The sequence below is a fragment of the Patiria miniata genome, unplaced genomic scaffold (assembly GCF_015706575.1).
Source record: "Patiria miniata isolate m_02_andy unplaced genomic scaffold, ASM1570657v1 HiC_scaffold_5, whole genome shotgun sequence".
In the NCBI taxonomy this organism is placed as follows: Eukaryota; Metazoa; Echinodermata; class Asteroidea; order Valvatida; family Asterinidae; genus Patiria; species Patiria miniata.
Genome location: NW_024037072.1, coordinates 8679016 through 8706677, shown reverse-complemented (window position 1 = coordinate 8706677; position 27662 = coordinate 8679016). Strand labels below are relative to the sequence as shown.

Genomic DNA, 27662 nt, shown 5'->3' with positions numbered 1-27662 from the left:
AGCATGCCTGTGGGAGAACATTTCAAGAGTACAGGATCTTTTTTTCCTTGTGAGTATGAGTACTACAACACTGCATGTAAGTCTTACCAGTGCCCACGTTCTGTAAAATCAACTCGGTGTCTAATTCATACATTTCCAAGGTCTGCAACAACATACCTTTCCAAACAGTGCCCATTCTGGTCGTTCCTCGCCGTGCATAGGTTTCTTGGAATGTCCAGGCCAGAGCGGATTGATATCAAACTCCCTGTAGTCATAACCCCGCTGCCATACGATCTCTGCCAGCTTAGCGGCCGTCTGTCGCTCCTTGCTGGATGTCTGCTTCCCTTGCCATATGTACAGCTCCGTCCCAAAGTCAAAGACATAGATCTGCACACACACAAAAAGAACATAAATAATAAGGTAAAAATTGCACAAGTAGGTTTGAATTACAACTTTAAAAATATGCACTACCATTGCTATTTTTGAGTTTTTTCACCTAAAATAGATTACTTTTTTTAAAACTGCTCTTTTTCCAACATTACGAAAGTTATTTACTTTTGAAGGAGATAACAAATGAAAAAAAATCAAGTCATGTTTCTTTATAGAACAATGATGTAGAAACTTCTGAATATTTACAGCTTGACAATAATGTTGTTCTCGCAGCAGAGACTGGTTCCCGCCCCATAATCAGAATCAATAATGTAAGGACCGGGAGCCAGTCTACTTGCAAGGCAGATCTGGGGTTTTTTAAGAGGGTTGGAGACGGATGCCAAAAGTACTTTTTTGGGGTCAGAAAATTTATAAATTTTTAAATTTCTGTGGAGAAAAATAAAATGAAATTTCACTTTAAAATTGTATCAACTTGTAAAGTTATGTCAATAACCGTGGGTACGACTAATTATACCCCAAAATTGTGTCGTTACTGTGCTCTCATTCATTCAAGAGTAAGGCCTATTCTAACCTCGTTGGTATTCAGCATGGAGAATTTAGGCGGTGACCCCCAGTAGTCGTCGCAGGGTACCAGCGATTCCCCCTCCACCTTGTACACCATGTTGGTCTCTGTGATGTAGATCTCGTGCAACTCATCCTCATCTGCACGGGCAATATCTGTTGGCATGGCAGTGGGGGTCAAAGGTTATTACGCGGTTTCAGTTTTTCAAGATGCATTTTCTTTCTAGAGGTACATTTTATCCTTTTCAATTCCACACACTTTTCTGACAATGGCACTCAAATCATTTTACCACCACCTCAATGATTCAACACGTCAGGGGCAATGGTCATCTTCTTGTTCTGATGAAGTAGCTAGAGTGCACAAGTTAATTCGTTGCACACAGTGAGAAGCTGATATTTAAGGCTATAGTCCATCATTTGCAGCTATCCGAAAAGTAACTGGCATAATTATTGTTGAAAAACATACTTGGTTGAAAGATAGTAAGGGTACTAAAGTCCCTTTGAAATTATTCTTTCTGGCAAGCTGTCATTTTGAAGTAATCAACGAAAGAAGGCCTTTCCAACAGTGCTTCTTAAGACGCACCGTAGGAAATATAAATTAGTAGTTCGTTTTGTTATTCGGCGAAGCGCGTGCAAGCATTGGCACGATGCACACACACGCGCGGTTGCTATAATTCGTCGGATCAGTACGCGACATCGCGTAGCTGCAATCGGCTCAGTGAGAACGTGTCTCAGACGCTGAATTCAGGCCCAATTCAAAACATGATTCAGCAACTTTTGATTTGAAATTGAGATCCTAGAATGCTGTTTTTCTCGGAATATATAGCTGAAGCTGAGCTGAAACTTCATCAGGTTAGTTGTTCAGTACCCTTCTTTAGATTTTGAGCACTTTTGTTGCTTCAAATGAACAAAATACAAAAATTACAAATGATGGACTATATCTTTAACGACTCAAATGTCATACAATATAATTCCTTAAGTTTAATATCTTTGTTCAAGGGGCACTAGTCAGAAGCCCTATCCTCTCTGAGTGATCCCTCTTTGCTATTTCCCAGGTTTGCACCATTGCTAATGTTGCTAACATCGCGTAGGGACAATGGGATCGCACAAGTCAGTCTCTAGAGTTCTCAGTACCCTAAAAGTGAAATGCATTGGAGCTGGAGATTGCAATATGGCACTAAATGAAGGAAGTATGGCTCTACAACAGTGCTGCCAACCTTTGACGTCGTCCTCTCCACCGAGCGTGGCCATGAACCGCTTCCAGTCTCTCAGCGATCCCAGGGGTTTGCCTTTAGACTCTTCGATTGTGACCAACGAGGGCGCCTTGCAGCCCAGGTCTCGCGTCGTCTGGATCATCTGGGCTATTTCTGATGCCTACGGGATATGAATGATAACAAGAAACAATTGGATCGAGTGAAAAGATGATTTAGGAACAATAAGTTTGCAGATTTGTACAAGATGCAGAGGGTTTTAATGCAAGGATGCAGCTATCACATTCAAGTATGTTCAACATCTTAACCCTAAAAGGGCCGGGTTATTGTGACCATCTCTCAGTCGGGGCGGGGGGGGGGGGGGGGCCTAAGATCTCGACCATCGAGTGACGCAAAATTTTGAAACTTGGTACATGCATAGAGCAACTCTTCATGAACATACCAAAGAAATTCCATGACTATAGGTCAAAGGGTTTTGGAATTATGGCTAATTAATTAATCATATGTACGAATGGCAATTTTGCACTGTGTACACGACGTATATGGGAAAATTCAGTTTTCACAGCTGGAAGATTTTTCCCTACGTGGCAACCCGTGGTCCGATTTGTATGTTTTTGGTATCAAAAGATGCGCAAGGCTCGAGGCTAAAAAGTCATAACGGCTCGGGTCGCAAAAAAATTTTTTTCAAGGCTATCGCGGAAAAGGTGGGGGGGGGGGCAGATTCCCCGGCCCATTTAGGGTTAATCAAGTGGGCTGTCATCATTGAAACTAAAAACAATGTTCATTTAAATACAATGTCTGACCTTTGACCTCTCAATGACATTTGAGTATTCCCCGATCCACAGGAAGCACTCCTTGGGCGTAACAAGCACAAAACAGTCGCCGGTGTTCAGCATTTCAGTGGAGGGCTGTATCAGTCGGACTTGGACGAAGCGTCTCCCTGATAAAAGGGAAAAAAGGGGGAAAACTTACAGGCAAATATAAAAATCAACAGTCGATAACAAGTTTTACACTCCACAGCGGTAGGCTTGACCGCGCTAATTGAGCCACGGAGGAATGAACAAGATAAGAGTAATGTAAAAAGGTTTCAGCACTAGTTTGTGTGTGATGGGCAGAGGAGGAGTGTGGTCAAGTGGTTAGGATTCATGACTCATGATCAGGGGGTCAGAGGTTCAAATCCAGCTGCTGGCCATATGCTGTGTCCTTGGGCAAGCCACTTTACCTCCACTTGCCCCTCTCCACCCAGGAGTATTGGTGGGTATCTGCATTAGCAGGGGAGTAACCTGCGATGGACTGGCATCCCATCCAGGGGGAGTAGAAATATTCTCATTTGTTTCATGTCAAGAAAACGGGAGATAAACGCCGGCCTGTTGGGCCATATGACTCGTTGCAGACTGTACTATTACTTGTGATGGACAGGCATCCCATCTTAAAGGAATGTTTAAAGTTGTTTTTTTAATACAAAGGGAAAGCCTCATTGGCTCCAGACAGACATCAAGCTACACGCCCCCCCCCCCCCCCCCCCCAATGGCAGGCATTCAGCATGCACACATGTACGTTTCACAGCCATTTACAGCTAAACCCCCACCTCCCCATAAAAATCTTTTGTTCAAGCCCTGCCGTCCAATTTCAGCCCACCTTTTATATGGAGCAGCATGAGCTCCTTGTATGGTAGTAGCTGACTGAGTTTGCCCTCCATCTCCCTGACATCTTTGACCTTCTGTAGTTTCTTGAGTCCCTTGCTGATGTCTTCCTTGCTGGCTAGTCCCTTCCGTGCAGAGTGGTGTAGCCTGGACTGGGATGACACTAGGATAGCAGCAAAAACATGCAGAATTTATGGGTGAATTTTTACATACATGTATCCCTAACTCCCTAGGCCTTTTTGCTAGGATGTAGCCTCAATCCTGCAAAATCCTCCAATTGGCCTCATGGAAAAATAGCATATAGCTTCAATCCTGCAAATTCTTCCATTATTTCTTGAATATGGTCTGTGGAGAGGTGACCACTGCCTGAATGCTGCAAAATCCTCCGGCTATGACTGTCAATAGGCTGAGGCAGAGGCAGTGACATCCTGGAGCAGTGCGGAGGATGTCCAGTACAATCAAGGACTAAATTTATGCTAGGCTGAGCATAAACAACACAAGGTCTGGCCCAAGACCTCCGAAATCAGCAACGCACTTTTGCCAATCCTGCAAATTCCTCCAATTTGCAAAAAGGATTTCGGAGGATTTGGGATGGTTAGGGTTAAATAAACCACGTTATTAACTCTATCAGGCTTCCAGTGTCAATAATAAAGCAGTGAATTGTAAGCTTTCATAAAAAGTACCTGGATGACTGCAATTTTATGTCAATTAAGTACCCGGATGACTGCAATATTATTGATATTGCAATTAGCCTTGGTCAATGCTCTCGTCGTTATTCGTCCCGTATGCGGTCAAATCGTCGGCATATATCCTCAGGCGCTATGCACATGCATGTAAAAATACAGCGCGAACAGCGACCTCACGCAACCACTATTTTTATGCAAATCAGTTGGAGACGATGTCGAGCCTTGGTTCAATCGTCAACCAAAGCTTATGTTTTTCTTTACTTTGCGCTAGATTTCCAGTGCACGACCTCGTATGCGAATACAGATAATGTAGGCGGGGCTAATATGTGGAGTGTCCAATCACACCTTGGTAAATCCGGACGTCATCAAATTATTTGCAGCTATTCGCCTTTTGCGGACGTGACAGGAACCACAGTTTTTGTGCATTGGTGCCGTGTGCAGAGACACACAATGGGTACGTGCATGGAGCTACGTGTATGGATTATGTACGGTGCCACGTTTCACTATGCAAGTTTCCACGCAACGATCGACCAATAAGAAAACGACATTTAAGGTCAGCTAAGGCTATTAACATAATGAGCACCACCCCAAAAACCTCACATGGACGATTGAACCAAGGCTCGACATCGTCTCCAACTGATTTGCATAAAAATAGTGGCCGCGTGAGGTCGCTGTTCGCGCTGTATTTTTACATGCATGTGCATAGCGCGCGCGTGAGGATATATGCCGACGATTGACCGCGTACGTACGGGACGAATAACGACGAGAGCATTGACCAAGGCTATATTGCAATATATTCTTGTATCCCCCCCAAAGCCATCCAATATTATATAAGTATCTTTTTTTTGTTTTAAATGTCACTTCACATTTTGTACCCTATCTTCTTGTTTTGAAACGTGAGTAATTTGACAATGTGATTTTGATGTATTGTTATGCACCAGATCGTGGTCTAAGGACTGTTAGGAACAGCAGGACTTGTGGGGGGGGGGGGGGGGAGGGGCAAGACAGACTCAGGCAAATTGGAACAGGACTGCACACACAAAGAGGTCAACTGACACGGACACAGATTTTTGATTTCTGTAATTATTCTTCTGGATTCCTCACTGTGCGATTATCATTATTGCTTCATTCTAACTTGCATTTCTCTGGATCACGTCTCGTACAAATCAGTATGTGTAGCACACAAACTGTTGATGTATTGTGACGCGCCACGTGATTGGTCTCGTAAAAATCAATACATGTACATGCAGCACACGAATCGCTGCAGTGGTTTTACTCTGTGGCCACGCCGCTCGAGCGCACGAAACCTGACGCGTGGCTGCTTGGTAACCACAACACAGCGATCACATACCAATCACGCGCCTTGTGCATGATGCTGCTGCACTCGCTTGTATTTTGAGGTAACCAGCCCTACAAAAACTACTGAAGAAAGTAAAAGCAAAGTTACTGCTTACATTCCACTCGCCTGGCCTTCATGACAGCCGTCCTGTCCATCACCTGCGTCTCAATCATTTCCATCTTCACCTCTTCATACTCCGTGATGACGTTACTGCGCGTCTTCAGGGCACGGATGGGGTTCTTGGTGCCATGGGCTCGTCTCTTGGGTCTCAGCGACATGCGATTCCGTGAGAGTGCTGTTAACCTTCAAAAAATAATGAAACATCTTGCGGTGTACAAATAGTTTGAGAGAAAGTAGTGCAAAATTACTGGTTAAAAGGTTTATGGTTGATTTTGACTACCTCCAAATACTCAAAGCGGAGGGAGGTATTCAAAATCAACCAACACAAGTCATTTTTCACTACTTCCCTAAAAATGAAACGTTGAATATTTTTTACTGCACCTTGTTCACATTTAACTTCATTATCTTGTAATTACACAAGAATTCAGTCAAATGTTGAAATTTGTTAAACACAACCATAGAATTTATCGGTTTCAACAAAATCCAGACTTACAAACACAACTGTTGCGTGGTTGGGAGTCTAAGAGCTAATCTTTGGCTTACTATCAACCAGCCAAAGTTAGTAGCAGATACTAACTAGTATGAACATCAGTCATTGCGGTTCATATGGCCTGGGGTTAGCTACTTGTAACTTCCCTGATGAATAAAAACATTAGCCAAAAAAAGATGTGCACTTGTGTAATAACTACCAGTATGAGAGGTGTAATTACGACAGTATCCTCATACCGGTATATATCTGTCCAACAGGACTCTACAGGTCCCTCAAAAGGACATTTTACGTCCGTTTTTTTACTGGAGTTCCAGAGACAGACCAAACCAATCTATTACCAGGAATTGAATTAAGAACATGAACGGTTTCATATTTGAAACAGTGAGCAGTTGCTAAAATCGAAAGATTGATTGCTACCATTGTTCAAAAAGACTTCAGAGTTTAATCAATAGAAAAATGAACACATTAAGCTCAACCGTCTGAAACCAAAATAAATTCACCTCGACCTGAGTCACTCCTAATACTATTTGGCTCACCGTGATTCTGGAATACCAATTTCAAATTATTGTTACTGGTACAATTAACTTTAACATGTCTTACTTTGGAAGCTGGATGTCTGACAGGGCATCAAAGTCAGAGAGAGTGACATCATCCAGGGAGGCCTTGCGGTCCTTGGGTAGCATAGCGGTCTCAGTGATGACTGTCGAACTGCTACTGAAAAACTCGGCAAACGTTTCATCGTCTGGCTTCATGACGGCAATCTTCTTCTTGACGATGCGAAAGCCCGACTCGGATTCCGACTCGGTGGTTGTTGCGTTGGTAGAGGAGCTCTTACTGTCTTGTGTTTCCCCTGGAAGTAACACATATATTTTGTACATTCATGCCCTCGTTTCAAAATGTCAAAAATGATTTTACAGTTATCAAACTGCACGATGGAATTTCATTTCATTTAAATCAATATAAGGTTGGACGAAAAATTCACTTGGGAAGAATTTGAACCTGCAGCCTCTGAGAAAACTGTAAAGTCACCCTGTGGTTCAGGTAATCACTTTGTTTTTGAGCTTCAACAACCTACTGGTATTTGTCCATCAAGGAAAACTTATTACTTGGAACCACGTATAAAAACCTCTCGGCCTTCAAATCATCAATACACTGACTGTAAAATCCACACAAAAAGAAAGGCAGGCAAATTCAATAGACTGAATGAACGTCTACATGTGTTTGGAATAATCATCCATTGTACTGAAAGATAAGTATTAACCACAATACAATATATAGGTTTTCTCGGCCAATTTCCTAAAATGTTCATTCACTTCTGAAAATCGGTCATTCCTTTTCGTGTGAATTTGAGAATCGCTCTGAACACACCTTTTGTTTTCGCAACCAGAGCATTCAATCCCATTTCAGTTCAATCAATTAAGTGATTGAGCAGCACCTTTTGTTTATGTCCATTCGGATTCGTTTACAAGACTTCTATTTCGCTTTTAGAGGACGATTTCAAACATTCACCATTCCATTTCACTTTTAGTTTAATGCCATAGGCACCAGATACCATTAGGGGTTTCTTTTTCATTAACCGTCAATCAAAAAAATCAAACCAAAAGTCAATTTAGAAAAGGTATGCTTGAGTAAATGAATGCACAGGTAACGTAATTGGCCGTCTGTTTCTCAAAACCAAAGGCACAGACATTGAAAACGATTGAACTTTTGAATTGAAAATGGGATTAAAGACGTGTATTCAAACTCAGACGAAAACAAATGACTGATTTTCAGAAGTGAATGAACATTTCAGGAAATTGGCCGGGAAAACCTATATTACCCACAATGCATATACATTACCACAATGTATATATATTACCCACAATGCAATATATTACCCACAATGCAAAGCCTCGTTTACCTGAGACACTAATGGTTATGCTGCTGGTGCTTTCACTCTTGTCCTCACTCTTGTCGCTGGCGTTTGCCTCTTTGTCCTCAGCTCCTTTGCTCTCGCCTTCTTTACTGTCAGCATCTTTTTTATCGCCATCTTTTTTATCACCAAGAGTCACACGACCTATGTAAGACATGAATAGATGACACTTGTTTATTCCCACAAACATGTCACTAAGTCTTTAATTGGGGGGTTGGAATGACCAACCAGTGGCTATGTATGTCACTTATGGTACTTCTTGCTATATTGGCCAGAAAACCCAGCGAGGTCAGAGGGCGAGTGGTAAGAAGTCTGTACTGGTGTTTACGATGCATCTTGCATCGATGCATTCTTTCATTGATTTCTTCAAAATGACAGCATGCCAGAAAAAAACAATTTACAGGGCGTTTAGTCCCCTTACTACCTCTTTCAACCAAGTATGTTTTTCAACAAAAATTACGTCAGTTACTTTTTTAGGGCCAATGTTTTTCCGTTTCAGAAAAGTGCAAATTCTGTTTTGAAAAATCCTAAATTCCGTTTCAGGCTGAAAAATTCCGTTTCACATTTATTCAATACAAAAAAAAGGCATTTAAACATATACTATGTACACAGTAAATAATTCCAAGACGATAATGAAATAGTCGTTTGGTTAAAACGCGGAAAAATTGCCAATAAAAGATTGCTATATTATCAACGGCCGATGAATGTACAGACGTAGTATTTAACTTCACCACAGTCAAGTCATATACTGCACAGCCACTGCCACACACGCAAGAAACATGCAAAAGCCGTACAGGCCAATCCCAGGACGTCACACACATCAGCTGGCCAAAGCGAAATTCATGTCCGCCAGTTCGTTTTCGCGCTAACGTTAGCGACAAAATAGGATAGTTTACGGTAGATTTTTTGACCTACCGGTAAGCACAACATGCATTTCAATAGAGCCAAAGTTAGATGTTATATGAATGGTTGATTGATTGAACGGAGAAAAATAAACCTGCCGATGGAGCAAAAGAGACCCGTTAGAGCGTGCCGTAAGTGTGATGATTTTCACCCATGCGCTGACCGACAGCTACGGCGTGCGTCGGGACTGTCACTCCCATGACTACGCGTACTACGGTAATGATCTCATAACATTTATTGCTCTGATCTTGAATTTTTTTGTCCCCCCAAAAATCATGATATAAACACCGCTCATTTGTTATATGGCTCGTCTGTTCAATCAATCATCAACAATTCGTTTTGGACTCAATAAATTTAACAAAACTATGTTTTTTTATCAATAAAATTGCAGAAGTTATTTTCTTCAGATTCAAATTCCGTTTTCTGTTTCAAGGAGCAGATTCCGCAAATTCCGTCCGTTTTCCGCGATCGCGGAAAACCATTGGCCCTACTTTTTGGATAGCTGCAAATGATGGACTGTAGCTTTAAGTGCATCCATCCTTGCCAAAAATGTACATAACTTAACCTCTCTATCTAAACAAAAAGCTGACCTCTGAATGAGCCTCCCCGCTTGACTCTCAAACTCCCAGCTCTCCTCAGCTGGGGCGACGTCTCCACCACTTCCTTCCCAGCTTTGGTCATCTTCCCTGAGACGGTGAACTGTGTGGCATCTTTCTCCTCCACACGTTTCTTCCATTTGCTCTGGCTGTCCTGGATCAGCTCCAGCCTCTTGGAGATGCTGCAGGAGGCCAGATCAGCATCCTGTGTGTCGGGAAATTGGGAGACAGGAAACCGCTAAAAATCAGGGGTGCGTTCCGATTAAATTGGTGCTTAATGATATGGTGCTTGTATACTAAGTCTCAAAGTTTCTGTTCTACAAGCCACAATGACACTACAGTTTCTGCAGCACTTTGAGATCTGTGCAAACTTGTCTCTCAACCTCAGAGGCACCAATTAATACTCCTGGGTGAAGAGAGGCAATTGAGATAAAGTGTCTTGCCCAAGAACGCAAACACCGTGTTCCACGTCGAAGTTCAAACCAGTGTGCCAGTGCGCGTGAGTCTGAGACCATAACTACTGGACCATGGTACCCCAGGATGATAACGTTTGCCAATATTGGCAATGTTCAAGCAAGTGGGGCCGACTGTTTGCTGGCCAACACGGCGAATGCTTGCAACACCTGGGAACGGTCTTCCAGAGTCGTTTGCTTTCATTTTCCAAGGTGGCTGACTCACACTTCGTGATACGTCCTGATCATATCATGTTAGGGTTGCAATTTTCCTTCGTGTACATACCAAAAAAAACCTTTCTGTACCACTAGCAAAATTCCACCTGCAAAATGCACTTAAGATTTATCGCATCATTTTGACAAGAGTTTTTCACATGGCATGTTCATTCAGTCTACGGTCGGTACAATCACAGTGGTTCAGCTAACATTCGCGCTAATGTCTGTAATAATTGAATGCATCCCTGGCTTTACAAAGCATCATGGTATAGGGTTCATGTCAATTGACATCCATGAAAAATAAGACAATAAATTCTCCCCCCCCCTCCCAAAAAAATTCCCTGATGAACGTGGTCAAATGAGACTCTGTCAAAGGGGTACAATTATAGATGGTCCATTAAAAGAGTAGGACACTTCATAAGTTTTTGAATTCCTTTAAAAGTGGTAGGTCCAGATAAACAAAACAAAATATTTCCTTCTCTCCATAACGCCAAAAAAAAAAGGTCTCCGGTTTCTGGTATGCGCGCGCGTCGCTGTAGCCATGCGCGTCGGCAAACTGAAAAAGGTTTTTTTCAATGAAAGATGATGTCTCAAAACCGCCAAACTCACAGGTTTGACTGGAATCCTGCTGCTGCACAATTTTAACGTGTTTTTAGATTGGGTTATGGTCGAGAATAAGCTTTATGTGGCCTCTCTGGACTCCCATATATTTGCACTAAGTTTAGTCGGGCACCATTTGCAGTCATCAGCCGACATTTGAAGCAAAAAAGTCAGGTAAAAAAAAAAAAAAAAAAACGTGTCGCCGCACCACTTTTTGGGCAAGCTCCATACCAGAAACCGGAGACTTTTTTTTTTGGCCTAATCTAGAATAACCTATAAGCAGGCTTGGTGTTTCAACCATGCAATGTGGAAATCAAGATTCAATGATTTCCTATTTTGGATAACGACAGCAAATGAAAGTACAAAGGCCTATCTCGACAATGGAAACCAAATTTGTAATCTCGTCTTTTATTTATTAAAGACGTCTGCATTCATAAGCAGAAGGTCATTGGTTGAAGTTCAACCTGAAAAGACCTTCAATTTTGTTTTTGTTTTCAACTCTCTCACATCACCGAGCATGGAGTGACTACAGAAATGGGTCATTCCCCCCCCCCAAAAAAAAAATTGTCCTAGCCTGCCAGGGGAAAAAAAAACAGGAATGCAGAAATTAAAAACACAATAACCGTATTGTCATTTGTTAATTACACAATTTTATCCCCGGTAAACAAATTCACAACAAAAGAATTTCACAAATGCAAACTTGTGGGTGGACAAACTTCAGGCACTTTGCATTGAAAAGCCCATTCCTCCGTAAAAAAAAAGCTGCACTTTTTTTGGAAACAGTTTTTGACGGCAACACAAAGTCAACATTGCCCTTATTCAAAGCAAGCGGACCGACTGCTGTCAGTGTGTTGGCGTTTTCTCCATGGGTCATATATTGCCAAACCAAGCATGAGATTTGTTAAACTCACACACCATAAGAGCATATGCAATTTACCGTATAAGTAAACAACAATATGTAAGAAAGCTTGTGTACAATGCATGACGCTTTGTACATCTTGTAGTTTACCTCAAACAATACAATGTAGCAGTTGAAGTAATGCTTACAAACATGTATAACTAGCGGTATCAAATTTTTTAACACTGAAAACTTGTCAAGGGCACACATGCACTGCAAAATTCTCTCAATGAACTGTTACACAAGCCCCGCAAGGAGAGAAAAGTATATTTGCCATTATTTGCAATTGCAAACTTCAGTACAGTATAATTTCATATTAAAAAAAAAACCACTGAGGTTAACGCACCAGTGTGCAGACCACTAAATATACTGCCTTAATAAGACCACTGTACTTTAGTCTTCCAAAAATTGTTAAACTTTTCCGTTCAATTTTATTTTTATTTTTTTTTGGGGGGGGGGGAGAGTAATCCAATGACTTTTGGACAAATTGCCATCCGAAGATGATCACCCCTGAAAATGGTCCTGAAGCCCATCACCATTTTGAAAAACGATGCCTGAGCTCTTTTATTGCCCAATTTTATCCAAATTTCACAGAAAGACAAGCTGTGCACGGCGTCCATTCTTCTTTTTTACAGACCCTTCAGTTCATGGCCCACAACATGCTCTTATACTGAAGAATTTGAGGGCTTGCAAATCCTGATTTGGCAGGCGTAGGCAATTTTGGACTGAGTTACTGGTCTGCACCCACCAATAAGACAGCAACAAATAATGGCGTTCGCTAGTCACTGAATTCTATATCATTGAGAGCGATTGGGAACAAGATTCTAAACAAACTATTCCTCGCCTCATGAGCAACTGATCTACAATGTATCAACTAATTTTCAGGCTTGCGGACAGGTAGCATGTACGCGCTAAATGTTCCTTCGACCAATAGGTTAAAAACAACACGTGCATGCCTCGTCTTTTAGAATGCAGACAAAATGCACACGAGCATGGTTTCACCTACAAAATGGCTTCTTATTTTGTTATTTAAGGTTTTATCTTCAAGTAAACTTGAATCCTCGATCCTGATTGGTCGATCCATGGCAACAACAGTGTGATATGAGGCTGTATTGCACGGTCCATATTGCACCCTGCGTGTATTGCGCTATTCCAAGATGCGAGCGACATTCCAGCTGCATGCGCTAAACTGCTAAAAGGTTCGTGTTAAGCGATGGTCCAACTTTACTGCGCGTCAAGTTTGCTTGAAGATAAATTCGTTATCACGCTCGCGGAACACGGAAAATTAGTGCGTCTGTGTCCCACATATGTGGGACATAATTCCGTGTTCCACTCGCGCTCACGGGGTAATTAATAGTGTTATCCTTTAACAAAAGTTGTGTCAGAAGAATGTACAAGATTTTTGGGTACTTCAACCCCAAAAATGGAACCGGGTACCCATATTTTTGTTCAATATTTGGTACCTGGGCATCCAAACCATACTGGGTAATTACTCGTGTAAGCATGGCTTTTTCTTCCAAAAAGTTTGTCCTTAGGACTGCAGCAAGTTCTTTTCATAAAACCATCATATACAGTAACTTGATCCAAAATATACGTAAGTTAGCACTAACCTCATCTGGCTGCCTGCATGTTTCAGTGCCGGGTATTTTGAGGAAGTCTTTCAGATTAGACTTCGGCGAGTCGTTGTATTTGTTGATGCGCTTCTGCCAATCCTCTTGCCCACTCTTCTGCAAAGATTGCAATCTGAAAAAAAAAATATCCCAGAGAATGTTGTTATTGACTTTGTTGGTTGTAAGTACCTTTGTAAATATATGGACAATGGACACAGTGCAAGTGTGCAAAGAAACATGTACATATGTGTATTATTTGAAACCATGATTTCATCACAAAAAAAGAACAGCTTTTGCCTTAAAAATGTGCAAAATGCAATTTCTTGGTTTCATTTGAAAAGGCAAGTTTGAATCACTGACATAAGTTGACATTCAACTCTGAGTAAAATGTTAGCTTTTTGGGCCCAGTAGTGTTGTTTAATGTACACATTCATGTAATTATTTTTCAAGGGAATAAACACGTCACTTTTTGTTAGATGGGAACTTCCAGTGGTAATGGATAACCATTTTACAGTTTGAAAAAACCTAGGATAACCAGATTTTTAAAACCCTGATTTCTCCCAACACTAATTAGTCTGCGTATCACCTGTTGTCCATGGAGCCCTATCTCCGGTCCAACGTCTGATACATCTAGGAATGCGAATTTATGCGGCCCCGCGCGCCAGCCAATCGGAGTCAACTTTACTAAATCGTGACGTCATTTCATTCTCAAATCTGGACAAAGATTGTGAATGGTCGATTCGGATGCAGTGTTTTTGAAACACACCAGCGGCCGGGCCCGCATAGATCTACAGAACCTAGACACAATCGTAATTGACCAGCTCTATTATTGATTGGCGTATCGCGTAACATATCGCATAACATATAGAGTGCGTGACCGCAGACCTTTTTGCTCAATTCACATCGTAAAAAAAGAATAATAGATGTCATGTCTAAGTTTTATTAGACATCCATGACAAGACCCGATATAGAAAGCACCCGTTGAATGGTCAGAATGTCGAGGTCAAGATGCACCTGTTTTTTGCATAATTTATCGCCGAATCAGCTCACATGATACTATGAGCTCATGCAAGCCCTGTAGGAGGGACACATTGCATATGGCACAAAGTATGCATAATTCATTTAGTCTGACATGTCTGAATATGAGAACCAGGCATATGTCAGCATACATGTAAGTCCCTCCCTAATCGCTTTAATCTCAATCTCCCTAAATGACAGCGGGGGATATCCCCCATTAATCCTCCAATTAATCCCTCAGAGTACAAAACAATTTTGCAATGCAAAAGTTTAATGGGAAAATTGCAAACCAACCAACCAACCAACACATCCACCAACCAACAAATCCACCGACCAACAAACACACTCACCTCTCAGCAATGGAGCCGGAGGTCTTGACCGGCTCGGTCAGCTGCCGTACTTTGGCCATCTCCTCGGGCGTGACGGGCTGGGTCTTGTATCGTCCTGGGTCGGGGGATTTCAGTCGCCGTGGGGACAGGCCGCGCTCCCTGGCATCTTTGGCAGATGGGGATTTGGGTCTGAAAGTTATCCAAACAAGATGAGGATTTGTAACGAGTGATGAAGTAATATTGTTCATGTTGAACCGGGCTGCTCTCCAGAACATGATTAGGATTTGATGATTTGATATCACTTTTTGAACAATAAAAGGACGCTTGGGAGTTATCAACTTGTCAGTTTAATACCAACAAGAAATAATAAGTGTAGACACCAAGAAACTATTGTGTATTTTTACCATAAAAGTTTGAAGAGTCATTGAAGATTTTTTTTCTTACAGATATGACATCAAGAACCTCCCACTTACACACATGTCTAAGTATAATGTTAAGACACTTCAAAAATTGCAACTTGCAGCTCTAAACTTTGATTTGAATGTACTAGTGACAGCTTACAAAACTGCCCTATAGATAATTACTGTACACGTGTACGTGTAACATTTGACACATCCACTTGTGCATGTACATGTACATTTAAGAAAAAATCGAGTCATTGAAGATTTTTTTTCTTACAAATATGACATCAAGAACCTCCCACTTACACACATGTCTAAGTATAATGTTAAGACACTTCAAAAATTGCAACTTGCAGCTCTAAACTTTGATTTAAATGTACTAGTGACAGCTTACAAAACTGCCCTATAGATAATTACTGTACACGTTTATGTGTAACATTTGACACATGCACTTGTGCATCATGTACATTTAAGTAAAAATCTTGAACAGTGGTGTACATGTATGTATATATGTAGCTTTCCTAGCAAAAGTAAAGTCTGTCACAAGCCAATGTGGCCCATCAGGCCAGCATTTGTCACTGGTTTCCTCAGCATGATGAAATGAGAATGATTCTAATCTCCCTGGATGGGATGCTAGTTCATCCAAGGTTACTCCCCAGCTAATGCCCATACCATTTTGTACTCCTGGGTGGACAGAGGCAAGTGGGAGTGAAGTGGCTTGCCCAAGGAAACAACATGTGGCCAGCAGCTTGATTCGAACCCTTCACCCTCGGATCATGAGACACAAGCCCTAACCACTAGGTCAATACTCCTGGGTGGACAGATGCAAGTGGGAGTGAAGTGGCTTGCCCAAGGAAACAACATGTGGCCAGCAGCTTGATTTGAACCCTTCACCCTCGGATCATGAGACAACAAGCCCTAACCACTAGGTCAATACTCCTGGGTGGAGAGAGGCAAGTGGGAGTGAAGTGGCTTGCCCAAGGACACAACATATGGCCAGCAGCTGGATTCGAACCTTTCACCCTCGGATCATGAGACACAAGCCCTAACCACTAGGTCAATACTCCTGGGTGGAGAGAGGCAAGTGGGAGTGAAGCGGCTTGCCCAAGGACACAACATATGGCCAGCAGCTGGATTCGAACCCTTCACCCTCTGATCATGAGACACAAGCCCTAACCACTAGGTCAATACTCCTGGGTGGAGAGAGGCAAGTGGGAGTGAAGCGGCTTGCCCAAGGAAACAACATGTGGCCAGCAGCTTGATTCGAACCCTTCACCCTCGGATCATGAGACAACAAGCCCTAACCACTAGGTCAATACTCCTGGGTGGAGAGAGGCAAGTGGGAGTGAAGTGGCTTGCCCAAGGAAACAACATGTGGCCAGCAGCTTGATTCGAACCCTTCACCCTCGGATCATGAGACAACAAGCCCTAACCACTAGGTCAATACTCCTGGGTGGACAGAGGCAAGTGGGAGTGAAGCAGCTTGCCCAAGGAAACAACATATGGCCAGCAGCTTGATTCGAACCCTTCACCCTCTGATCATGAGACACAAGCCCTGACCACTAGGTCAATACTCCTGGGTGGAGAGATGCAAGTGGGAGTGAAGCGGCTTGCCAAAGGACACAACATATGGCCAGCAGCTGGATTCGAACCCTTCACCCTCGGATTATGAGACACAAGCCCTAACCACTAGGTCAATACTCCTGGGTGGAGAGAGGCAAGTGGGAGTGAAGCGGCTTGCCCAAGGACACAACATATGGCCAGCAGCTGGATTCGAACCCTTCACCCTCGGATCATGAGACACAAGCCCTAACCACTAGGTCAATACTCCTGGGTGGACAGAGGCAAGTGGGAGTGAAGCGGCTTGCCCAAGGACACAATTTATGGCCCACAGCTGGATTTGAACCCCTGAATCACCTATCATACATGTACATGTACGTAGGCCACAAACTCTAACCACTAGGCCGCACATAACCCTTAGATTTTATGGTATCATACTGTGAATGTATATGTACAAGTCAAGTACATGTACCGGTACATATGTTCTTCAAAACATGTTAAACAAGGACATTATACAGTAGAGTCTCTAAAAGTAGAACAAACAAACATGCAATTAAGTGTATGCAATGATGTCTGCATTCATAAAACATTATCTAGGTCAAACAATACAGGCAATAAAATAGTTGGTCGGCAAGGTTAAAGTCCACAAATAAAAAAAGGCGGGTATTTGAATGAATGCCAACATCGCTAAGACCGGGAGTGGGCAGTTTGTGTACATTACTTCCTCATTTCCTGGTAAAGTCCTACCCACTCTTGACACTCGGCCTTCAAAACAGGCTAGTAATTATTCGTTATTCAGGCTAGATTCATTTTCACTTTGCTATTTGAAGGGTTGTGAAATTTGAAAGTGAGATTTGGATCAGGACACTGATGATTAATACAATGATTATTAGTCCACTTTTTATTATTGTATGGTCTACTTTTTTAGCTGCGGGCAGCTCAACAAATCATCATGTCTCTCCGTTAGTTATACATGTAGTTACCGGTACAGTTTGGGGTGTTAGTTAGTTAATAGTTATTAACAAACGTTGACATTGTCTATTGCTCCTACATATTTTGACCAATTTCAACCAAACTTTGTCAAAAGTATCAGTAGCCCAGCCCCAACATGTCGCATGACCAAACTGGGGTCAAAGGGCATCATGGGGTCACTGGGGTCAATAACCTGATAATTTTATTCAAAATACTACTCCTTCCAGAAATTACATGACACAATCACGTGACTCATGCATGAACACAAATTTGTTGGCCAGCAGCTTCCAAGTTCCGATTGAGCTTTTTGTTATTGTTTTTGTTATTGTCTCTCATTTTGAAGACATTTTCGGGGTACAAAGCGTACTTTTATTAACTTCTGCCTAATCTCCATTTGATTACTTGTAGGTAAGTAACACCAATCTTTACTTTTTAAAACTAAGTATTTATTCCTACCATAATTACTTTTTAAAGCAAAAGATATTTTTCCTACCGATATTACCAAAATAAAAACAAAAGGAAAGTTCCAGTTCTATGAATGTAAATCACTTTCACATTCATGAACCTACATATGTACATGTAAGTATCAAACAAGTACCTGTACATGTATGGACTGCATGGTTTAAGTCTTTTGTCATCGATCTTTCAAATTCACAACAAGGAAATAAACAGCTGGAACACAGACAGCAGAAAATGGCGTTAGAAATCTCTGCTTTGAAAACGAGAGGAGTTGTAACTACACTTATGTTCCTGTCTGGTTTGTGTGTCTTTGATTTCAATGAATATTACAAATATCTGTGACAGCATAAGCAAATCTTCATTTGCGAATTTGACAAAAAAATCACACATGTAAACTTTGGGGAATTTTGGCTGGGAACATTGAAGTACAATGTATGTACCGTAAATACTGTAGTTCAGACAAGCAACTGGAAATTTAGAAGAAAAAAAAAATGAGGAAACTCCAAGTCCAAACCACACAAGACTTTGTACAGTATTTTTTCAATTGGTAAGGACATGAGAAGTAAAACACGAGTAAATCAGCGAATCAGAGGAAAATTGAATGTTGGCTTCACATTCATTCACACGTATGAACCAGTCTTTTGGCTAACATGTTTAGCAGGTAACTTTTTTTAATCTGGCCATTATTTGGATAAAAACAAATATACTAAAAGTGTCAAATTAACAGGTATTGTTAATTAAAATTTTATAACCCATTTTCCTTTATTACACATTTGAAATTGTCCTAATTACTGCAATGTACTAATATTTTTTTTTCAAAAACATATTTGACAATGTCTCATTTATTGGAATTGTTTACAATTGCGTCATGCAGTATATGTGTGCAATGCTATGCATACATAACGCCATGGTAAGCAACCATAGTACATGTACATGTGTACATGTGTACAGTATATCCAGGGCTTCATTAGCAGAGCACGGTTGGGTTAACCAGTTAACACCTTTCCATCTGCTGTTCTGGGGGTCACCGAGTGCCGATATCTGGGCTTTACTGCCTTGCGTCATCTGACGCCAATGTGATTCTTTTTACAAAATGATTTCACACGTACATGTAGTCACAAGGGAATGACGTGGTCCCTTTGAATGTAGGCACAGTTCTATTGAAAAGCTGGGGGTGGTAGCCTCCAAAGTATTTGCAAAGCCCTAAATTTGCATAATTATGAAAAGAAATGCTAATGAAAAAGAGGGGGGGGGGGAAACAAAGAATTTTTTAATAAAAAAATGCTTTTCAATTTTCACAATTTTCACCGTGAAAATCTGCAAACTTTTTTTTTAATCTCAAATCCCACGTTTTTGGCCAGAAATTTCATATTTGGTCTTCAAATATCAAAAACTGTTTAAGCTAGGGTTCCCTCCCAAATTTTTAGTCTAGAATTACATGTGCTGAAATGAAGGAAATTTAATTTTTATTATCAATTAATTGTTTTTGGTGGGTGGGGCCAGGTGGGGGGGGGGGGTTACAATGTAGGGGTAGGGTGGGGTTGGTCAGCAAGGCAGAGTGCATAGGAGTGTTAAGCAGGCATTTTTCCCTCTTAAAGATAAACTACCGTTCTGCACTAGTCTGCCAGAACACATCTCAACACATTTTGGGTAGCTTTGTTTGCACGCGATCATCAAATATGCAAAAACCTATTGACCAGTAATGAGACACTTGGTAAACTTACACCTTTGGAAAAATTATATCTGAACACATATTCGCTGCGGTTAATCTTACAAAAAAAACTTACAAGTTCATTATGGATCCAGAGCTGGACCCCCATTATTACATGTACCGGTACTTGCATTGGAATTTGTACACTATACCAGTAGTGTATCCAGCTTTTGATGTCGAGGGGGGGGGGGGGGCAACCGCACATCTGCGCCAAAATGTAGAAATGTCTTTTTCTCCAGACACTTGGCCTCCGTAAAATCCAAAAGTGTGGGGGGGGGGGCCGCCTCAAAACACTTGGCCTCTGTAAAATCAAAAGCAAATTATATGCCCCTTTTCACGGTGCATTGTAATGTTTTTTGAGCGAGTTTTCTTTTTTTGGGATTGATGACAGAACTCTCTGACCATTTATTGAAATAATTGCCGACAAAAATTATTGACACAAAAATCCACCAGGGACCCCCCCCCCCCCCCCCCCCCCTGGATACGCTTCTGCACTATACATACCAGTACATGTCATTTCCTAAGTACTGCAGTGCTCGAGTCAATCTCAAGTTTGAAATAAGTGACTGAAACACTGGCATGAGCAAAATCCTAATCCCTCATACACGTACATGTGAAATGTGAATGTACAATACCAAACCTATATTCAAATAATGAACAAATCTGGAGAATACCCAGACCAGAGGGTTGTTGATGCTTCAATGTACAACCAAATATGGTACACATACAGTACATGAAAATCAAGTTTAAGGACATAATAAATGTACTCCAAAGTAACCAAATAAGCACTTGTTAAGCACTTTTGCCCAACAGTGCTGCTGTACAACTACAAGTAGGCCTAAGTGCAAACACGTAGTCGTAGAATATCTGCCAGACTCAGTAGATCATTCATCTGGCCTCCTTCAGCCAGTGTCTGCTGCATTACGTGTACAGGCCAATACTAGGGAACAGAAATCCTTGCAAATGTCCACAGCCTACCTTTATAACCGCAGGGCGCTTGCTTTATGATGTTTACATGTATGGAACAAGCCATGTCATTATCCTGTACATGCCAACAAGCAATCCATGACCCAGGGTTAAACCCAAACATCAATTCTGGTCCCAGTTTGTGTTTTTGCTCCCACTTAAGACCAAGGCCCTACCGCCAAGCTGTCAGTGTCAGTAGGACTTGAAGACTGAAGGGCCATTGAGTTTGTGAAGTTTCACTTCCATGTAGCTACTCTGTAACTATGTTCCCACGGTGACTGACTCATTCATTTTCAAATGAAACCTGCCACATGTACATGTACACATACACACAGTGCTCTGTTGTGTTGACAAGATGAAAGGATGTTTTAAAATCATATTGTGCTATAACAATGTTGTGCTCAAAAAGTTTTAATGTCCAAAACGATGACATCATATTGACTCATCCAAACCCAAGGGCGGATCCAGGAAACAATTTTTTTGGGGGGGGGGGGGCAAAACAATTTAGGTCCCCCAAAAAGTGGGTCAAAAAATTACCCCAAGGGGTTCGGGGCCCGCTTAAGGGCCCGACATTTTTTTTATTCTAGATGCTCTGTGGTGCGATCCGAGGCAATTTCTGACCACTTTAAATTTTTTTGAGGAAAAGATGGATGTGTACGCAGTGCCTGCCTTTATTGCCGCGTCACTTAAAAAAAAAAAATTGGGTTCGTTTTTTTTTGGGGGGGGGGGAATGGCCCCTGTTGGCCCCCATCTGCCTTTGATCATTTTATGCTAACAATGTTGTTCTCAAAAAATGTCCAAAACGATGACATCATATTGACTCATCTGTGTTTCATGTTATCCAAACCAACTCCATAATTTGCCAATATCATGGCTAACCTGGCAAAAAGTAAAAAAGCTCTACATACATGTAATATCTGAGGGGAGATTCTAATTTTAAGAAAGTTGAGTAGCAATTCCAAAGACTTGGTCCTTATAAATTTTTGGTTTTGCAACTGATGTTCACATCTGGGTTAACAAATATGGTAGCCAATAAATTGGATTGAGGAAGTTGTTACACGAATGCATTGATACTAAATAATAGAATTGTGATGTTTATCAAAACCCCTCAAACCAAAGTACACAAAAGAAAGTTGTCAATTGCAGGGGTGAACTAAAAGGGGTGTTGCCTGGTATGTGTGGTTGGGCTGATTTAGAAATACTTTGTGTGTATTATAGTGCCAGGAATATCTCCCATGCCAGTGAAGCATTTAGTCTTTGTGAAAAAGGTAAGCTTTTACTCTTTTCCGGAATTGACGCGGGGACGCGTTTTTTTTTTTTTTTTTTTTTCAAGCTTGGATTGTACAGACAAGGTGGTGTACTATTTTGCTTTTTGGGTGTCCTCATGTACATTGGTGTCCTCCATAATTTGCCTTGGTGCTCTCGATCATTTGCCTTGGTGTAATTTCCCATTCCTTGGTGCTCTTTGGTAAAAAAAAATTGAGGAGATGCGGCAATAGAGGGCGCTGTTGGAGCTACCGCAAACATTTTGAAAAAAAAAAAGATTGACGCGAATGATTAAAATCGACGCGCGTGCTGACCAGAGACCGACTTATTTTTTTTTTGGCCTAAAAGAGGTTTTTTAAAAACAAATGTTGACAGAAAAATTTTTAAAAGTGATATCTTTCCTCTGGCTCGTTATACTCCGACAAAACGGCTACCCAGTACCTGCCAACATTTGAAAGCCTGAACTACCGGCCCGGTAGGGACACTACTGGATGGTGGTCCAAGGATTTGCAATTTGAAAATGCCCATATTAAAACGTGAAATGTGTTTAGGTTTTCCATGTAGGCATGCAAAACGTTTCGTTTTTATTGTCTGAGAAGTTATTACGTAATCTGTAAAGCTGGTATCTGATCCCATAATCTGGAACCGGTTCCTGACATCAGCGTTCGGGTATTGTGAGCCACAATTTTTTCTCATTATCTACGAAATGTATGGTGAATATAAAATGGGTGAAAACCGTCCTATCCCCCCCCCCCCCCCCATATTTACAGAAATCAGAACATTCTGATTTCTTTTTCAACCTGAAAACTTAAAGAGGTTGTGGAATGCTCGAAGACATTTCCGTCATTTTTGGGGTATACATGTATGTAGCCTAAGGTGTGATGAAATAAAAATGACTATTGTTTCTGTCATGAAATGAGTACAAAAGGTACTTTTGAGAGCTGTTTTTCAGGTCCTGTTTCGACCCGAACGTGCAATTTGTGTAAAAGTCGTCGTTGCGGGCAGCAAACAAAACACAGTAAATCGTGACGTAATAAACAGGACTCGTTTATGCTACTATGCATCGGGAGTCCTGTTTATTACGTCACGATTTACTGTGTTTTGTTTGCTGCCCGCAACGACGACTTTTACACAAATTGCACGTTCGGGTCGAAACAGGCATGACAGGACTTGAAAAACAGCTCTCAAAAGTACCTTTTGTACTCATTTTATGACAGAAACAATAGTCGTTTTTATTTCATCACATCTTAGGCTACATATACCCGAAAAATGACGGAAATGTCTTCGAGCATTCCACAACCCCTTTAAAAATAGGGACGATTCCTTGGCAGGTATGCTACCCGCATCACATCAGAAATCTCACTCCTGCTGTCAATCTCAGGTGAGTGACTTGGCACTTTTTTTTTTACCTTAACTGCATGCATTGCAGACTTAAGAAACTGGCCGAAAATGGCCTTGGGTAGACAAACTGCCAAAGAGGCCTCTTTGGGGAACCCTACAAAAATTCTGTAAGACCATTTTCATTGTTGTATCAATGGGCAAACTCATTGCTAAGAAACTTTTTGATTAAAACTGCAAGGTCTTCCCAGTTTATTCAAAATCCTACTGGACTTTTTGGAGGATTGCAGAATTTAGAAATATACAACTATGTACAAGAGTCCAATCTATAGATCTTTTTCACGAGGAAGCCAATTGTGTTGTGTCCCCTGAATTTTATTTACACATACGCCAATTTGTGGCACATAATTTTTTATGTATAAGCTATGCACAAATCAATGAGTGCATTGACAGTTACGTGACAAAGTCATGCAACTTATTGCGAAATTTTTTAAAATTAAATTTGATTTGATTTGATTGCGTGACAAAAAACATCGCATATGTCACACATGCCTGAACTGCTTGGTTGAACAAAATGGACAGAAAAATAATTACAGAGGTGCAGAAATATCGTGATTTGTACGACACATCTAACAAAGACTAAAGACATCGTAAGAATGGACAACATACATGTATGGGAAAAAATTGCCAGGTTTCGCATATTTGTTCACATACGCACGTATGCGACATTGTTGCGTGACATAGTCGTTGTTGCGACAAAATCACATATATCGTTTAAATAGGCCTTGTAAGCTGTTCAGAGCAGACTGGTATTAATTTGCAAGTAACTTTATTTTATTACCGGTAATTTAATTTCTATAATTGCAAGTTCCAAAAATGTAGCTTTTACCACGCATTCAATTTAATATGGCCGACTCGCGAAGAAAGCCTATTACTATTAATTTGCATGGTTAACGCCCATTGAAAGTTTGTTGGAAATAATGTGCCATTGGTTATGTGAATGGACTCTGTGCATGAAGGTACTCTGTACTCTCCCCTTGTAACCGTTGAGGGGGCATCTGTGCATGGTGTCCAAAGTAGTTTATTTTGGAGGATTTAGGAAGGTTACTCATGAAAAAAAGGATCTTTTTGAGTCAGGGTGAAAATACAGAAAATCCTAAAAATATCACTTATCCATCACAGTGTACATACATGTAATTCTGCATGGATTGAGTACTAGAATAATATGTTTACAGACTTACATGTACATGTATTCAAATATTCCCATCAATTTACATGCATCAACATGCATGTATGTACCGTTACATGTACCACTGTACCGTATGATCCAGGAAGTGTTTCCAATCACACAAACTAGTAAATACAACTGTACTTATTAATTATTATCAGGATTACTCACCACCAATTCAATTTCAAGCGAGGTTACACATCGGATGCTCCAACGCTGTAGATATTTATTAATATTATGATCCAACAGATGGTTTCTTGTTCTCAAATTGCTATTTAATACCACTTCTGAATAGAGCAGATCCACACACATCAACTAGCGCACGCTTCACAGCATGGAGTCAGTAGATATAGCACATGTAGATGAGTGGAAAACAAACAAATGAGTTGTGAATGTACATGTAGAAAGAGGATTAACACTGTTGCTGATAGGCTCAGTAAATACCGTCTGCGCCTCCTATGACATATCCACAGGTGGTGTTACATGTGTTAACTCAATTGTGGTGTATTGCGAATCTATGGTGTATTCTCAAACTTGGCTGAAGTGTTGGATTTAACATCAATGAGATATGGTGCAACTACTGGTACTACCACGCCTCAGGTAGGGTTCCACGTGTACAGTATGAACTTACTACACAACGTTCGTGTAACTTTTTCTGGCTGGGCTGTTTTGTTTGTATTCAATGCATGAGAGGAGTCCTGTTTGTTCAAAGAGGATGAGTCAGACAGATCCACAGGAGCTGGTTGGAATAATCCATACACTTCATTCCTTGAGTCACGAAACCGAGAATATCATTCATATCATGCACTTGTCCTGGTACTTTCCCTTACACGTATGCCGACACTCAATTTGCAAGTTACACGGATCCTCTTCACACTGGTGTCGTTTCACTTACTCCTTGACAGCCAGTTTTTACCACATCACTCAGTAATACAGCCAGAAGGCGATGATCACTATCTCCAACAGACACAATAACCATTGGGATGATAATCACCAAGTACAGGGTAAGGATAAGCCTACCAATCCCAACAAGCCTCTCAGAGAAGGGTTAAGCTGGATACAACACATCCACAGTCATCATATACAACACAACACAGTCATCTGCTTTGCCCACAACAGACAGACAGAAGGCACACACACAAAAAGTCTGGCTAGTCCTACCACAAAAACTGGCAAGCTCCCTGTATTGAGTGAAGGCCCATTATACACGCACGCACAGTCTACTTCTATCATTCAAATGAAGTTACACACATCACTGGGTCCGATCCCGCAGCCTCCCCATACAAACTCTATGCTCCACTGGAGCTTTGAAGTGCATCCAACTCCCGTAATGTAATGTACACGTGCCAGCTGATGAAAACAACTGTATACAGAAAACATTTGGATTTCGGTGAGTGGGTTTCAGTCACTGCAGGGGTTGTGTAACCTTGGTGCACTTTGATGTAGACTCCTCAGCAAGGTGGTGGCATAACGGCAAAATAGGGTCAAAGGGGGGCGACTGGATGGAGGGAAGGATGTCTGGTTGGCGTACTCCACACAGATCAATAAAATAATGATTTTTCTTCTTCTTTGTTACCTCTTCTACATATGTTCATTTTATTTTCTGTTGGGATTTGAACTGGGATTAAAGAACAGCCCCAGTCAAGTCGTTACATAAATTTAGTATCAGGCAAAACACTGCATTGTCATTTCCATAAACAAAACAAGGAATGCAAGTTTCTGAAAACAGAAGCGACGTTGGTAGACCATTTAAAATAAATGTATAAACTTGAAAGTTTCCCTGATTTTTCTAAAAGGCAGGGTAGACAACTACATGTAGGCTAATATTTCTACGAGTACATGTACCAGTATGTTGGTATGATTTTCACCGGTCCCCATTAAACCGATTGAATAGTACACGCCCATTTCAAAATTGCACTTTAAATCACTTTGAAGAGCTACAATGAGTATCAATTATAGTAAATTACATGCAACTTTGCATATATGAAGGCTATGAGGTCAAGAAATGAGGGCAGGAACCTTAGCCTCATAGGACAAAACATTGCTTGCCTAGATTTTGTTTTGGTCAACTGTGTGCTTTAAAGATTAATGCATCAACAAATGTATGGAAAGTAAGACAAAGGAAATACCTACGTAAGTTTATAAATGAAAAAAAAAACCACAGACAAGATACATGCAGATGCAACTGCTTGACACAATTGAGATGTTCACTTTGTTTATTAATTATTGCACCGGTACCAGCAATAATCATTCCATTAATTTGAAGTGCGTGTACGGAATGTGAACATCTACATGTACAATTGTACGGTACATGTACCGGGTCATGGCTTATTCCAGATTCATGTGCTCAACAAAGCTTCACAAACAAGAATCAACAATGACGGGTCTTGGCATGCATGAGAAAATACTGGTTGGTTTACATACAATGCACAGAAGTACGCTGTATTGGGACAAAAATGTTAGTTGAACTGTCAGTTCCAATCACTGTGACATCAAACACATTTTTGTTGACTGCATTTCATACTCTTACCATGGAGGAATTCCTCCATGCCCTTACAAAAAAGCCAAGTACATGTGTATGTATTAAAGGGAATATACAACATTTGCAAACATCGAAAAATAAAACTATCAAGTTTTTGGGAAATACCTTAACAGGATGTTGGTAAATGACAGTCTAAAGCATCCTGTAAAATTATGGCACCTGGTATACTGTCATTTTCAAGAAAAGTGGTATTTTTGTATCAATTTCCAACGCTGATCGGCCGATCAGCGTTGGAAACAACTGGCTTTTTTTCAAATACTGGCCCCA

At 41.1% G+C, this 27662-nt stretch overlaps 1 protein-coding gene across 1 annotated transcript in view; it reads right to left on the bottom strand.

The window, feature by feature from the left end:
• LOC119741060 (supervillin-like) overlaps nucleotides 1-27662 on the bottom strand; it is an 85872-nt gene that overhangs the window by 19478 nt on the left and 38732 nt on the right. Inside the window, exons 12-22 of the mRNA XM_038216707.1 lie at nucleotides 14974-15141; nucleotides 13607-13739; nucleotides 9825-10035; nucleotides 8320-8475; nucleotides 7020-7269; nucleotides 5925-6112; nucleotides 3780-3947; nucleotides 2945-3081; nucleotides 2148-2304; nucleotides 941-1086; nucleotides 157-366 (exon numbers count right to left, since the gene is read on the bottom strand). Of these exons, the coding sequence (XP_038072635.1) occupies nucleotides 157-366; nucleotides 941-1086; nucleotides 2148-2304; nucleotides 2945-3081; nucleotides 3780-3947; nucleotides 5925-6112; nucleotides 7020-7269; nucleotides 8320-8475; nucleotides 9825-10035; nucleotides 13607-13739; nucleotides 14974-15141 (1924 nt within the window). The remainder of the gene's footprint in view (nucleotides 1-156; nucleotides 367-940; nucleotides 1087-2147; nucleotides 2305-2944; nucleotides 3082-3779; nucleotides 3948-5924; nucleotides 6113-7019; nucleotides 7270-8319; nucleotides 8476-9824; nucleotides 10036-13606; nucleotides 13740-14973; nucleotides 15142-27662) is intronic.